Here is a 13,239-nt window from a genome sequence, read left to right as displayed (position 1 = left end):
CTTTGTCTAACAGGTCTGCTAAATGAGCATCTCCACTTTGTCTTTTCTTCCCTGTCAAATCTCTCCGTTTTGTCCTTTCCTTGTTGCTAGCATCAGGGCAATCTTTTTTCTTCTTTTGTCCAAATGAATCTGATTCATAGACGGCAGACATTTTGACTTGGCATGGCAAGAAAAGCACAGGTGGAACTAATAACAATGACAGTTCACTCCATTGCTCTAACCAATCAATACAGAGAACAGAGTATGATGTAAAAATCAAAGTCAGAGAAAAAGAAAAAAAAACAGAATATCTCTTACTTATTAAACACGGTATTCATTTTATGTTTAATAAGTAGCAAACACTCATATCTGTTTACAATTTACAATAGCAGTCACATGCTATTGACTTAAAATACATTCAGATGATTGACGTGGACACGATTGAAATATAATCTACAACAAATTCTATGTAAGCCAGCCTGTAGAAATGTTACCCCAGAGGGCTCTGAGTTTAAGAGGTAAACCCCCCCCCCCCCAAAAAAAAAACTGTTTTCACTTAGCACTGTTGCTGCTGCATCATGGCCGTTGTGTAGTGTTTGTCTTTGTAGAAAGGAGTGGTCTTTGCTAATCATAAGGGCAGGAGAGCTTTCTGTATTGATCTACATACAGATGGAAGCCTGCTGGGCCACTATAGGCTGCTTAACCACAACTCAATACTGGAGAGCCAGTGTGAGTGTGTGTGTGTGTGTGTGTGTGTGTGTGTGTGTGTGTGCGCGTGCATGCATGCGTGTGTGTGTGTGATTGTGGTGATAAAATTAGTGCAGATTTGCTGTATCTGCGAGATTGTGCACATGTGCCTACAGTATCTGAACGTATGTGTGTGTGTGTGTGTGTGTGTGTGTGTGTGTGTGTGTGTGTGTGTATGTGTGTGTTAGTCAAAGCAGGGGGTCTGATGGCGATCAATACTAATTATATATTAATGCTTTCAGTGCCAGCTCATCATTCACCACCAAATCTCTTTCTGCTGAGCACTTGGAGAACTGTGTGTGTGTGTGTGTGTGTGTGTGTGTGTGTGTGTGTGTGTGTGTTTGTGTGTTGACTTAAAAGGCGCATTTCTTCTCTAACTATTGCTTCTCCATCCATCATCCTGACAGGAACCTTCTGACCTTGAATGACTGGAATATTACTTCTTTTGGATAAAAAAAATGTGTATCTGCCAAAACGACAAGGCTTCAGGAATTGAAGGGGAAACCGCTTTATATTCTGTGAGCACCCAGTGAAAAAAAAGACATCACTGTTTTTCGGCTGAGCTTTACTGTAAGGAAACCTACTCTACCCAATAAAAGAAATGGAGTGACAATCTTCCCCGACAGCAATTTTGAAATGTAATCTTTATTGATCACATAGCAAGTCATAAATATAAATACATGTAATCTACAGCTCCAGATAACCTTATTAATCTTCCCTATTCTGGGTTGGAGTGAGATTTAAGTAACGATTTATACTAATAATGATTTATGTTTTCCCAGATTGAGATATTGGCTTAAGACGGTGACTACCACTTGTGATGACTTCAGTGTAAATATCGTATGTCAGTCAAAGTGTATGCTCCAAATATGTAAATTATACTGAAAGGTTGTTCAAAAAGTAAAAAAAAAAAAATGCATGAGCAAAAGCATACCTACAATACAGTTTAACTGCCTTCCAGCCCCTTTATCCCATGTCTTGCTTTACTTAACTCCTCCATATGTCACATGTTTCTCTCTTGCTCTCTCCTGTCGGTTGTGCTGCGCTTCTGCATTTCTGCTTCTCTGCCTGATTATTTATTATTGATTTGCAACAGAAGAAATGTTTCACTAAAGTAGACTGTAAATATAGGTGGAATCATTTAATTTCACTTTATACTGTGCAACAAATACAAAAAGGAAACAACATCACAACACACATTTAGCGACTTCTGTCTTGCTTTTTCTCTCCGACAGAATATACTATGTGTGCAGATGACTAGATGGCCGAAGAAGAGGTGGAGTTCAGACCACAGAAATGCAGAGGCTGAATCTGTGGAGCTATTCAGCAATGCTCGTCACACCCTCAGAAACAGCTAGGAGCACATCTGCAAGATCCCATTGCTGTTTCAAACGATCTCAACTCTAAAATTTGATTCATGTGCACATTGTGTTATGAAACTAATTTTGCAAACGGCTTGTCTTATCCTTTGCAAGACAATCGGTGTATTTTAATACGCATTGAATTGTTAAGGATTTGTTGTGCACAATCTATTGATTATTGTATTTGTATTGCCAATGTTTTGTTGAAAAACTTTCTTACTGTAAACTTTGGAATTACGTGCAAGCAGAGCTGCAGAGCAAGCCTTAATCAGTTAGGATTTCCCAGCAAAAGATGTTAAAAGCAAACGCATAAATACAATCTGATGTGACATAAGAAGAAGTTCTTCAGAGCTATTGGATTCAAACTTATTTTGTCTGGTATGTATGCTCTATCCACAGAGAGAGAGAGAGAGAGAGAGAGAGAGAGAGAGAGAGAGAGAGAGAGTGTGTGTGTGTGGTTTCTTTGGCGTTTTGATTGCCTTGCATTCGTCAGAAATTGCAGAGAGTAAACTGAATGCAAAGAAATGAGCACACAGCCAGTGGTGGCAGAGAGAAAAACAACATTTTTGAGGGCCACAGAGAAATTGCTTTAACTTGCCGCTGCAGCAACATAAAACGACAAACAACACACACTAAAACAGTATCTCCGTTTTTTTTTGCTCGTCCTTATTTCCTCTTGGCCTGTAGGCCACCACATGTACAGTATTTTTACAGTAACTGTTTTGAGAAATGCCCTCATTCTCTGTCCAGGTTAAATCCGCCCACAGAGCACCTGTAAAGTTCACTAATTCAAATGCTATATCTCTCGGCTTCTAAGAGTCTTGTCATTAATGTGAGGCTGTCAGACATTCAGCTGAGAAATCCCTGAACTCAGCCGCTGGTTGCCAATAGTTACAGTTAGGCTCGGATAAACACAGTGTGGTTCTTCAGGGTGACCACACCTAAAGTGCCCCCCTCTTCCCACTTTACACGAAAAACAGTCACTAGGGATATAAAGACCACAGATTTTTTTCTTCAAATTTTACATTTGATTTTATATTAACTTGCCTGTAGTGTGTTTTTAGTCAAGTAGGATCTTTTATTTTTACTTTGAAGTATGTTATCTTGAAAAGCACACATAAATAAAATCTATTATTATAGATGTTTTATTATATTGAGCTGCAGTGGAGGGACAGAATTACAATGAGGGGATTTCTTTTCTTTTTTTTTTCCATATTTTTTTTTCTTTTACAAAAAAGACTTTTACTGTATTATATTTTGTGGAGCCAGGACTGTGGCTGTTTGCAGTAGGCTACATTGCTTAAATAAGGGAACAGAATGTACATATGTGAGCATTGTTTATAAATCGATTTATAAAATGTTATCTTCTCCTGTAAAGCTACATTTGGTAACTTTTATAAAAAGTATTGATTCAGCAAAAGACACAGTTTTCTTTCTTTTTCTCTGATAGCCTCAGGGAGGAAACATGAGAACAGTCTGATGGAAGAAGACCTTCAATAAATGCCTGTCTTTCTGTCTTTCCTGTCTTTCTGTTCCCCTCATCTGGGCTGCTCTCACCCCTCTGTTCCTGCCTTCCTATCTCACTAATTTGTGCATGACCAAAGCTGTGGTAGGTCTTGATGATGGGTGTGTGTGTGTGTGTGTGTGTGTGTGTGTGTGTGTGTGTGTGTGTGTGTGTGTGTGTGTGCGCGCAAACTAGCTATCAAATGGTTACATCTTGCTGTTTCTGTCTCTTACGCCATACATGCATTTAACAAGCGGGAGCATGTGAAATAGTCATAAATTCATTACAAGTGCATGCATATTCATAAACAGATGCACCAAACAAACACACATACGTGAAAAATAAAATAAAAAACACAGACAGCTTCCTGTGGTCACACACAGAAAATAATGGACAAACACAAGAATACACATACATAAATTAAACAGGTGGACACACACACACACACGCATGCACACACACACACACACACACACACACACACATATGCACACACACACACACAGGGTGGTTTAGTGCATGACAGTGTGATTAATGTTGAGAAATGAAGGACACAGACCCTGTTCTTTTCTGCTGGCTGTCTGTGTGTCATCAGTCCCAGATTTTAGAAACCACAGGGTCCTAAAAAAATAAACAATTTGGGGTTCATTCGTAACTTCGTCATCTTAGGAAGGATTCCATTGCTCTCCCCAAAGCCTTGCTGGGAAAGTGAGTTTGTCTCAAGTAGTAAAAGGTTCTGTGTGTTTGTGTGTTTAAAATTCAAAGTGACAGCGTATACATTTGTGAAATCTGAATTTGTGTACATGTAAGACATGCAAACAAACTTGTACATGATGATAATTCAATGAACAAAACGCAATTTAAGAACAGATCTCCAGCAATTAAAATTTTCTGGAATGTGTATTTTACAAATGCTGAAGTTTTTTTTGGGGGATTGATCACATTGAAGTTGTTTTGTAGTAAATCAACTACTTTCCCTTCAGAGGCTTTTGGTACACCTGACAAAACTGAATCAGTCATTCAAACGTTTAATAATATCAAATCAAATAAATTATCAGATTAGATTTATCGTCAAACTGATCATGCACTAAACCTATGATTCAAACGGTAAACGTATCATTTAAATGAAAATATTGCAAAATCACACAACCACACATCACACAACCCTAAGCCACCCCAAGCACTAAGCAAAGAAAAACCAGACTGGAAATTTGACTCTGTGGCTGTGATAAAATGGTCTTTCATCTTGCCTAAATACCAATCAATATAGTTTTACAGATACAGAATTATGGCAAATGCAGAACCATTTTAGGACAAAAGATTTTGCTAAAAGATTTACCATTAATATCTGAAACCAAGTATCTACAAGTTTATTTACTCATTTCACTTACATTTTAGAGTGCCAAATCATTTTCGGTATGGTTCATAAGCAAGACAGTACAAACTGTACTATTAGCAAGCTGTTTTGATGATGCTGGAATTTGTAAATCTGAAAATACTATTTGCAAATTTCCAGTTGGGTAGGTCTAGCCTAGCAAAAGCCCGCAAACGTGACATGTCACTTTGCTCACTGTGGTCTGCCGAGAAAGGACTCAGTTCAAATCAACTGAACATTACTCAGACATCAACATGAGCCCTAGTTTCTACACAAGGGCCGCATGAATGAGCTACCTGCTTGAATGTCTGTTGTCTTTGAAACTTTGAAACTGAAAAAAATAAATGATCATAGCATCTTTTGTGGAAATGTCTCAAATTTTACTTTTCATTTACAGTGGTTACTTCACACAGTAATTTTTAACAGCAGGTGACATTCTTGTATTTGATGACCTCCAGTGATGTGTACTCGGGGTGTGGCCAATGAATCATCACTATTGGGCGCAATAGAGGACACCCAACAGTGAGTACGTTTACATGCACACAGTTATTCCACTATTATTCCGAATATGACAATATTACCAATTTGACATGGATCATGTAAACAGCATATTCCATTTGGATGTTCCGAATAAGGCCTTTGCCCGTGTCACTGCCCGATGTGAGTCGAGTGCAGATTTGAGTTGCCAATGCTCAGATTTAAACGGTTTACGGCATAACGTGTCATACCGAAATCCATAAAATAATAAACTTTTGTCATAACCAAACAATAACAGAAGATGGAATTCATTTCAAAAACGTTGTAGCTATCTATGCTTGTTTGATTGCCAACATTAGCTAAAAACGCCATTCAAGTGACAGCCTTTGTTGTGTTTGATTACTAACTTGTAGCTAGCAGTCGTTTCAAAAACATTTTAGCTATCTGTGATTGTTTGATTGCTAACGTTAGCTCAAAACGCCATTCAAGTGACAGCCTTTGTTGTGTTGTGATTGCTAACTTGTAGGCAGCAGTGAACGAACTTCATTATGTAGGTCCATTTTTACTGTGTTGACATTACAGAAGTTTCCATCGTTAGCATCTTGTAGGCTACTTGTCGCAAAGTGACGCATGCGCGACTCACATCTACACTCGACTCACATCGGGCAGTGATAGCCGGTATTATTCGAGTTTTAGGGGCATTCTTTGAACATGTATACAGCAGATTCCGAATATGTGTCTCAATAACGGTTTTTACTGCAGTTTACGGCCTGTTTATGGCTTACAGTCAACTCTGCGTGTTGCTATGGTTGTTGTACCACTGGTGGAAAAAAATCCTATTTTGCACGGCTGCATGTAATGAATGTTAGTGGAATTTTCACTTTCATTAGCCGTGTAAACAGCTTTAACAGCGGAGATATTGTCTTTTTCGGAATTCGGGCTGAAACCGGAATAATATGTGCGTGTAAACTTAGTCATTGATGATGGTTGTGGTCAGGGGTGCAACGGACGTAAAGTGAAACAATGCGTTTCAATATGGTGTTAAAGGTCCCATGACAGTGTGCTCTTTGGATGCTTTTATATAGGCCTTAGTGGTCCCCTAATACTGTATCTGAAGTCTCTTTCCCAAAATTCAGCCTTGGTGCAGAATTACAGCCACTAGAGCCAGTCTCACAATGAGCTTTCCTTAGTATGTGCCATTTCTGTGTCTGTAGCTATTGAGGAAGAGAGAGGGGTGCTCGTTTGAAAGCCATGATGTCTCTCTCTCATGGTTGGGCCAAATTCTCTGGGCGGGCAAAGCAGAGAAAGGGGAGGTAACCTGGCTCCTTATGACCTCATAAGGAGAAGATTCCAGATCGGCCCATCTGAGCTTTCATTTTCTCAAAGGCAGAGCAGGATACCCAGGGCTCGGTTTACACCTATTGCCATTTCTAGCCACTGGGGGACCATAGACAGGCTAGGGGAACGCATATTAATGTTAAAAAACCTCATAAAATGAAATTTACATGCCATGGGACCTTTAAGTTTACTCTTAAAGTAGTGGTTGATGAGAGTCAGGAGGGTGGAAACTCATCTGTAAACCCTGCTATAAAGGTAGAACTAATTTTGTCTTTACAGTTAGAGCTACACTGTCCAATAACAGTCCACTTGTCTTTATGATGGCAGACCAGCATCGGCCCTCTATAAACAGCAGCATCACAGGGCCCTCTCACCTCCAGATCCTCTCTGTGTGATCGGTCTCTGTCTTCAAAGTCTCTGGTTCTGCGTCGAGCCTCTTCAAACGCTGCCTGGGCCAAAGCATCCTCCTGCTGCGCACACGCACACGCACACGCACACGCACACGCACACGCACACGCACACACACACACACACACAGAGTGAGGTTAGTTTAAACAAGACAGAGACTGGGATATGGCTTCAAGTCCGACAGTGTTTTTTTCTGTGTGCACACATTAGAATGCATCACTCTGTCTGTAGCCTATACATGTGTTGTGTTACCTGCGCCCTCTCTTCATCATACTCCAGGAATCCCATCCCATCCAGCCGCTGTAGGTCGATCCAGCCTTTCCAGATCACACACACCCCGTTCAAGATCATGGGAGCCTTTAAATAGACCTGGAGAGAGAGAGAGAGAGAGAGAGAGAGAGAGAGAGCGAGAGAGAGATGAATGCCAGCAGCAACAATGAACTGTATTTTCAGTGCAGTTTAAGCATTCGTTCAGTATTTTGTTGTGTCATAGAAACATGTGTGCTGTGTGAGACTTGACAGTTGTTGTGTTAAGTTCCTCTGCTGGTAATGTTTAAATCCCTCTGATGTTCAGTAACTCTAAGGCTAAGCTACATGGTAAATAAGAGTGATCAACAAAAAACAAGAAGACTGAGATCTGATGCTTTTCCACAACCATACAAGATTGATTCTCGGTTTCCCGTGACTTTGAAAAAAAGATATTGTACGTTAGCCTCAGGGAGGAGCAGCAGCTTAATATGACCTGGATTTACACTCTAAATTGCAATTCTTAAATCTGGAACCGTCAGCTGTTAATAAAAAGTTCTGTGTTAGGGAGATGGAGGCCTCTCCTCCCTCCCCCCGCTATTACTCCGGTGAAAGAGGAAAAACCACCAACTACGTCAAAGCCTTCCCAGTACAATTGAGTGTTGGACTAGTAAATGACACACACACACACACACACACACACACACACACACACACACACACACACACAGGGTTTAGTGTGTTTCCATGAGTGTGCGTGTACCAATCTGTGAATGTTTGTTTGCTGCTGCAGGATGTCGATCCTGCTTTAGGGGGAAAATAAGTGTTTGTATTGGACTAAGTGGACAAAATGTGATCCAAAATAAACATTTTATTGTTTTTGTCATTTTTGTGCGTGTTGTTCATTTGCATGGCCATTGCGCAGGGTCTGCGACTTATTCAATGGCTTTATTCATACACTGGCAGGTAAAATATCACTGGTATTTTATCCTGGGATAATGACCTTATTTATTTATTGAAAGTAAATGTAATGTTGCTTCAGTTCTCACATGTCTTTAGTTTAGCCTGATAATAACAACTGTACAAAAGTACAAAACAACATATCAGTAGGCTGCCCACAGATCATTATGTCTGTCTTGATAGACCTTGTGGTGTCTATTTTGTCTATCTGTGAGAGGAAGAGCAGGATAGTGGGGGGAATAGGAAGGTAAATATGGTGCAAAATGCGAGACCTTGAAGAACTCGATGTGAGACCTTCAAAAATCGGAACTTTCTGATGTTAAGTACAGTTTTTCTCAATCGTTGAATTGTATGAACATTGGGTCAGTTGTTCACATGACTAATAGTCATTTGTCATTGCTTTGGCACAGAATGCATTGAGTAAGCCTTGCAGATCAAAATAGTTTGCATTCATTTGCTATTAAATCATCTCATTCTTAAATGCAACTATAACACGTTCATTGTTTGAATCCCTGCATGCAAAATAAAGCAACCAACAATCACAATAACCTGTCACCTATATATTAGGTACATAACAGGTATTTTGTTTTGTTGTAAAAGTTGTCAGATGAATAGACTAAGAATATATGGGGAACAATGCAATGTCCTTACAATTTAGAGCAACTAAACACAGACAGGTGACAGGTGAGGATATAACAGCAGATTGCTGGAGGGGGGGGCTACGTCATGCCAAAAGTTTTTCCCTTGTTGCATTGCAAGGGAGGATATCAGGTGTGATGTGGATAAATTGTTGTGGCCTGACAGAGAGGAGGTTGGTGACCCTTGAGGTTGATACATTTGCAGCATATTTTCGTTTTTCTTGCACATCTTGTACAACAGCTCCTGATAATTCTTCTGTTGTATATCTTTTTTTTCTGTACAAGCTTCCTTTGTGTATTTGTGGTTGGCTGGTGTGTATATTCAATGAGAAAGTATAGTGTGTGCCATGGCGGACATCAATACTTTTCAGCTGCCTAAATATACAAAGTTAGCAACTGGACAATATTACAGAGGGTAACTATCACACTTTTACAGTGTCATTTGACAAGATGTCTTTGGAATTTGACTGTCTTGGTCTAAGCAATGATAAAGGAACCTTTTGTTTTGTGGCAATGATTTATTCATGATAAATGATCATGATTTATTTACGTTTCAAACAGGAGTTGTTTATTTCGATTGAGTTATCACCTTTTGCGATCACATAGATTGATGTGCTGAATGTACCACGTGGTGTGAGGATTGTACTTAAAGTTTGGACAATTGTAAGTTTGTTTCAATAAATGTGCCAAAGTGATTGAGAGAAACTGTAAAGGCACAACACACAGCAAGTTAACCCATGCAGCTATTTAAGTAACAGTCTTTATATATAAAACTATCCATCCAATTCACTCCAAGCAGCTTATTTTGTGTGAAAAGTACCCTTTGGAGCCAAATATTTTCCTCAGGAATTGGTGGAGACCAAAATGGAGGTAAAAGACGAGTGAATATTGGACATTTGTCAGGGGGCTAGAAACCCTATTCCAAATGAATGCTAATGTTTCTTCATATCTGCTGAGTGAGAATATATGCATACAACACACAGTCTTACCTCAACCCCTAACCCTAACGCTTTTGAATAGAGAGCTGAAGACACGCCCTTTTACTTCCGGTCCATGGGACCTAGCTTTCGAAAAAATATGAACTGGAGTCAATGGGGAAAGACAAATTATTTTTGATTTGAATTGAGCCATGACACATATGATGCTCATCAGTTTAATAGATAATTTTGCAAGTCAAGAAAGTCTCAGTTTATTGTTAAACTGTTGAAGTATAAGACTGTGAAAATACGTAATTAGAAAGACTACACACTTCAAAGTTGCATGGATGACGTCTTGCTGAAGCTACGATGTCTCTGTGTATCGTACCGGGGATGTAACGTTACTCAAATGAGCAGAGGATCTCGCTTGTTCTTTTGCTTATCTGCTGAAAACACTTCACCGGATAAAACACATCAGGTAAGATAACGTGTGGAACAGAGCTAAGCTAGCTAGCTAGTGAGCAAGTTGAGCATCAAGCTAGGTGACGTAAATTGTGTGGGACAAGAGATGTAGTTCACTGAGCGGTTTCACACTAAACTAAGTGGTACTACGACAAACCTACGGCTAACTGAGACTTTCTTCGGTTGAAAAATTATCTTTTAAATTGACGAACATCATATTTGTAATCCATGGCTCAATTCAAACGGGATCAAAAAATTATTTGCCTCTCCCCCGTTCACTACCGTTCATATTTTTTCCGAATTAAGGTCCCATGAGGTCCACCGGAAGGGGAGGGACTTCGCCTCTCTATAGGCTTTTAAATAGAGCTGTATGAACTTGTCTTTCAGCCAAAAACTGATAAAAAACTTGATAAAGCCTGATACAGTAAATGTGGAATTAGCTTTCTTTCAATAATCTATTCTTTGTCTCTTTGTCTTCTTCTTTCCCACAACACTGATTTCCATGAGGAAGAGACAACAGACGCAGTGAAACACAGACAGACACACAGACAGACAATCGGTTTTTCCCAGGGTAGAATGTTTTTAGGTAGTATTTTTATCTGAGTAAACAAGTATTAAGGAATAAATTTACAAAATCAAACACTCCCCCCCAAACCCACACATACACACAGATGACTGGATTTTCTGTGTGACACTGGGCAAGCTCCACGTTCCTGCATTTTTACTCAGGCTATTTTTGGACAGCCTCTCACAGGGACCTCTTTTACCACAGCTACCCACACTGCACCGGGGTTTCAGGGGAGACCGCACTCCAAGAGACTGTGGGTTTTTGTGTTTATTCGAGTGAATGTTTTTCTGTGTGTGTGTGTGTGTGTGTGTGTGTGTGTGTGTGTGTGTGTGTGAGAAAAGTGTGAGAGAAAGATGGCTTCCACATATGTAGGCCTGCATGGTGCTTTTAAAAGAAAGCTTCATTTGGCTTGACAGGGAAAACGTGTGTGTGTTTGTGTGTGTGTGTGTGTGTGTGTGTGTGTGTGTGTGTGTGTGTGTGTGTGTGTGTGTGTGTGTGTGTGTGAGGGGAAAATATGTAGAAACGGCCCAACCACAGACTTCCTCTGAGAAAGAACCATTTCAACCCCCACATCCATTTGCGAACACACACACACGAAGAAGGAGGAACTCTCACACACTGCAGTGCACTGTGAATATGAAAAGGAAGCAACGTGAAATGCAGTGGAGATTCAGACTTACTCTAAAACCGACGCAGCAAGCAGAGCTTGACTTTAGGTGTCAGAGACCATGTGGGAGAATGTATGTTGTACTGTTTAGTACATAGGTTACTCTGTATTGGCAATCATTCTGAAGACGTTTAAACCATCTGGACAAAAATATACTAGTACCACTCCACTACATTTACTATGACAGCTGTAGCTAAGAGTTTGCAGATTAAGACTTGAAACACTTCTCCAGATACATGTGTACATTAAAAACATGGTAATCTTATACAATATTATGATGCATTGTCAACTTCTATATGAAAATAGTATGTGTGAAATTGTCCCTGTGTTTTCATGTTTAGATTCATATGTTGCTCACTAAAAAACAGTTTCCTTTTTGTTTTTTACTTTATTGTGATGTTTCTTTCACCATCTTCCAGACAATTGTTTACTTCAAAGTCCATTGCACACATTTATACTTTTAATACATGCTAAATTGATTAAAAAAAAGAAGAAAAAAATGAGAACAACTAAGGAACACAAAACTCAACCATAAAAAAAACAACAAGATAGTGGTATGCGGTAGGATAGGAGAGGGGGTATTGGGATTACAATGGGGAAGATTACCTGATTATTGTTATTTTGTTTCCTTGAGCTCCAACAGATGTGCTGAATGCATTTACTGTAATTCCTCATAAAACTTTTGCAAAGCTGTTTTTTTTTTTTTTTAATCCAGCATTGTTTACGTCCATGTCTAATGCTTACAATCTTCTTCTTCCCTGCCTTTGCTGATGCAGTGCTGCATACCACCACCTGTTGATAAGTAGAATAATGTAAAACCATTGGCAGGAAGTACAGTAGGAGTATGGTGTCACTCGCGCGTGTGCACATGCAGCCCTGTGCACATGGACGTGATGAACAAAATGGGGACCCACCCAGGCCCGTATTAAGACAATGTGGTACCCCTGGGCACTATACCTCAAAAACACGAGAAGGGTTGGGCGCAACCAAGTCTCACCAGTACCAGTGGCTTTATAACAGTTAATATTTTATTAACCAATAAAACATAATTAATTATTATGATAACATTTTTGGGGGGGTTAAACAGGAAACTTTTGATTATTGTTAAACCCGCCCCTCCCATTCCCCAAATAATACATTTACGCGTACCTGTGGACCAACTCAACTCTGACAGATTGGGGAGGGGAGTGACAGTGGTCATGTAATATTGATTTATTTATAATTTATTATTATTATTATTGTGAAATTAGTGTTCATAAACAAGTAGTGTATGGTCTTTCAACAATTTCAAGTGAATAATATAACAATTTAGGGAAAATATTGTTAAAGCTTGTGTTATGTGGTTCTCCCCCACTGGTTGTGATTGGTTGGTGCCCCTTGGCACTGGCCCAAGTGCCCTTATGGATAATCCAGGCATGGACCCACCATAGACTGTCCAAATAATGGACGAAGCTTTCAGGTCTGAAAAGTGAGGCCAATGCCAAAGTGCCTTAAAACTGCATTCTGTCTAATTTCTAGTAGTGGGCGACTTCACTGGTTGCAAAAAGAAGTCTGGGGAAATGAACCTACTTCTCACTTGATTTATTTTACCA

The 13,239-nt window shown here is 39.6% G+C and overlaps 1 protein-coding gene across 4 annotated transcripts in view; it reads right to left on the bottom strand.

Moving 5' to 3' along the window:
- Positions 1 to 13,239, bottom strand: part of cbfb (core-binding factor subunit beta) — a 41,092-nt gene that overhangs the window by 3,182 nt on the left and 24,671 nt on the right. For 2 of the 4 annotated variants that reach the window (XM_028585181.1, XM_028585182.1), the window contains exons 4-6: positions 7,442 to 7,558; positions 7,156 to 7,251; positions 4,151 to 4,212 (exon numbers count right to left, since the gene is read on the bottom strand). In XM_028585181.1, the coding sequence (XP_028440982.1) occupies positions 4,183 to 4,212; positions 7,156 to 7,251; positions 7,442 to 7,558 (243 nt within the window). In that variant the 3' untranslated portion in view covers positions 4,151 to 4,182. The remainder of the gene's footprint in view (positions 1 to 4,150; positions 4,213 to 7,155; positions 7,252 to 7,441; positions 7,559 to 13,239) is intronic. The other 2 variants (XM_028585179.1, XM_028585180.1) reach the window with 1 other exon arrangement.

Source organism: Perca flavescens, chromosome 8 (assembly GCF_004354835.1).
Source record: "Perca flavescens isolate YP-PL-M2 chromosome 8, PFLA_1.0, whole genome shotgun sequence".
Taxonomy (NCBI): Eukaryota; Metazoa; Chordata; class Actinopteri; order Perciformes; family Percidae; genus Perca; species Perca flavescens.
Note: the sequence above shows the minus strand (reverse complement) of the source record. Positions and strands in the feature narration are given on the sequence as shown.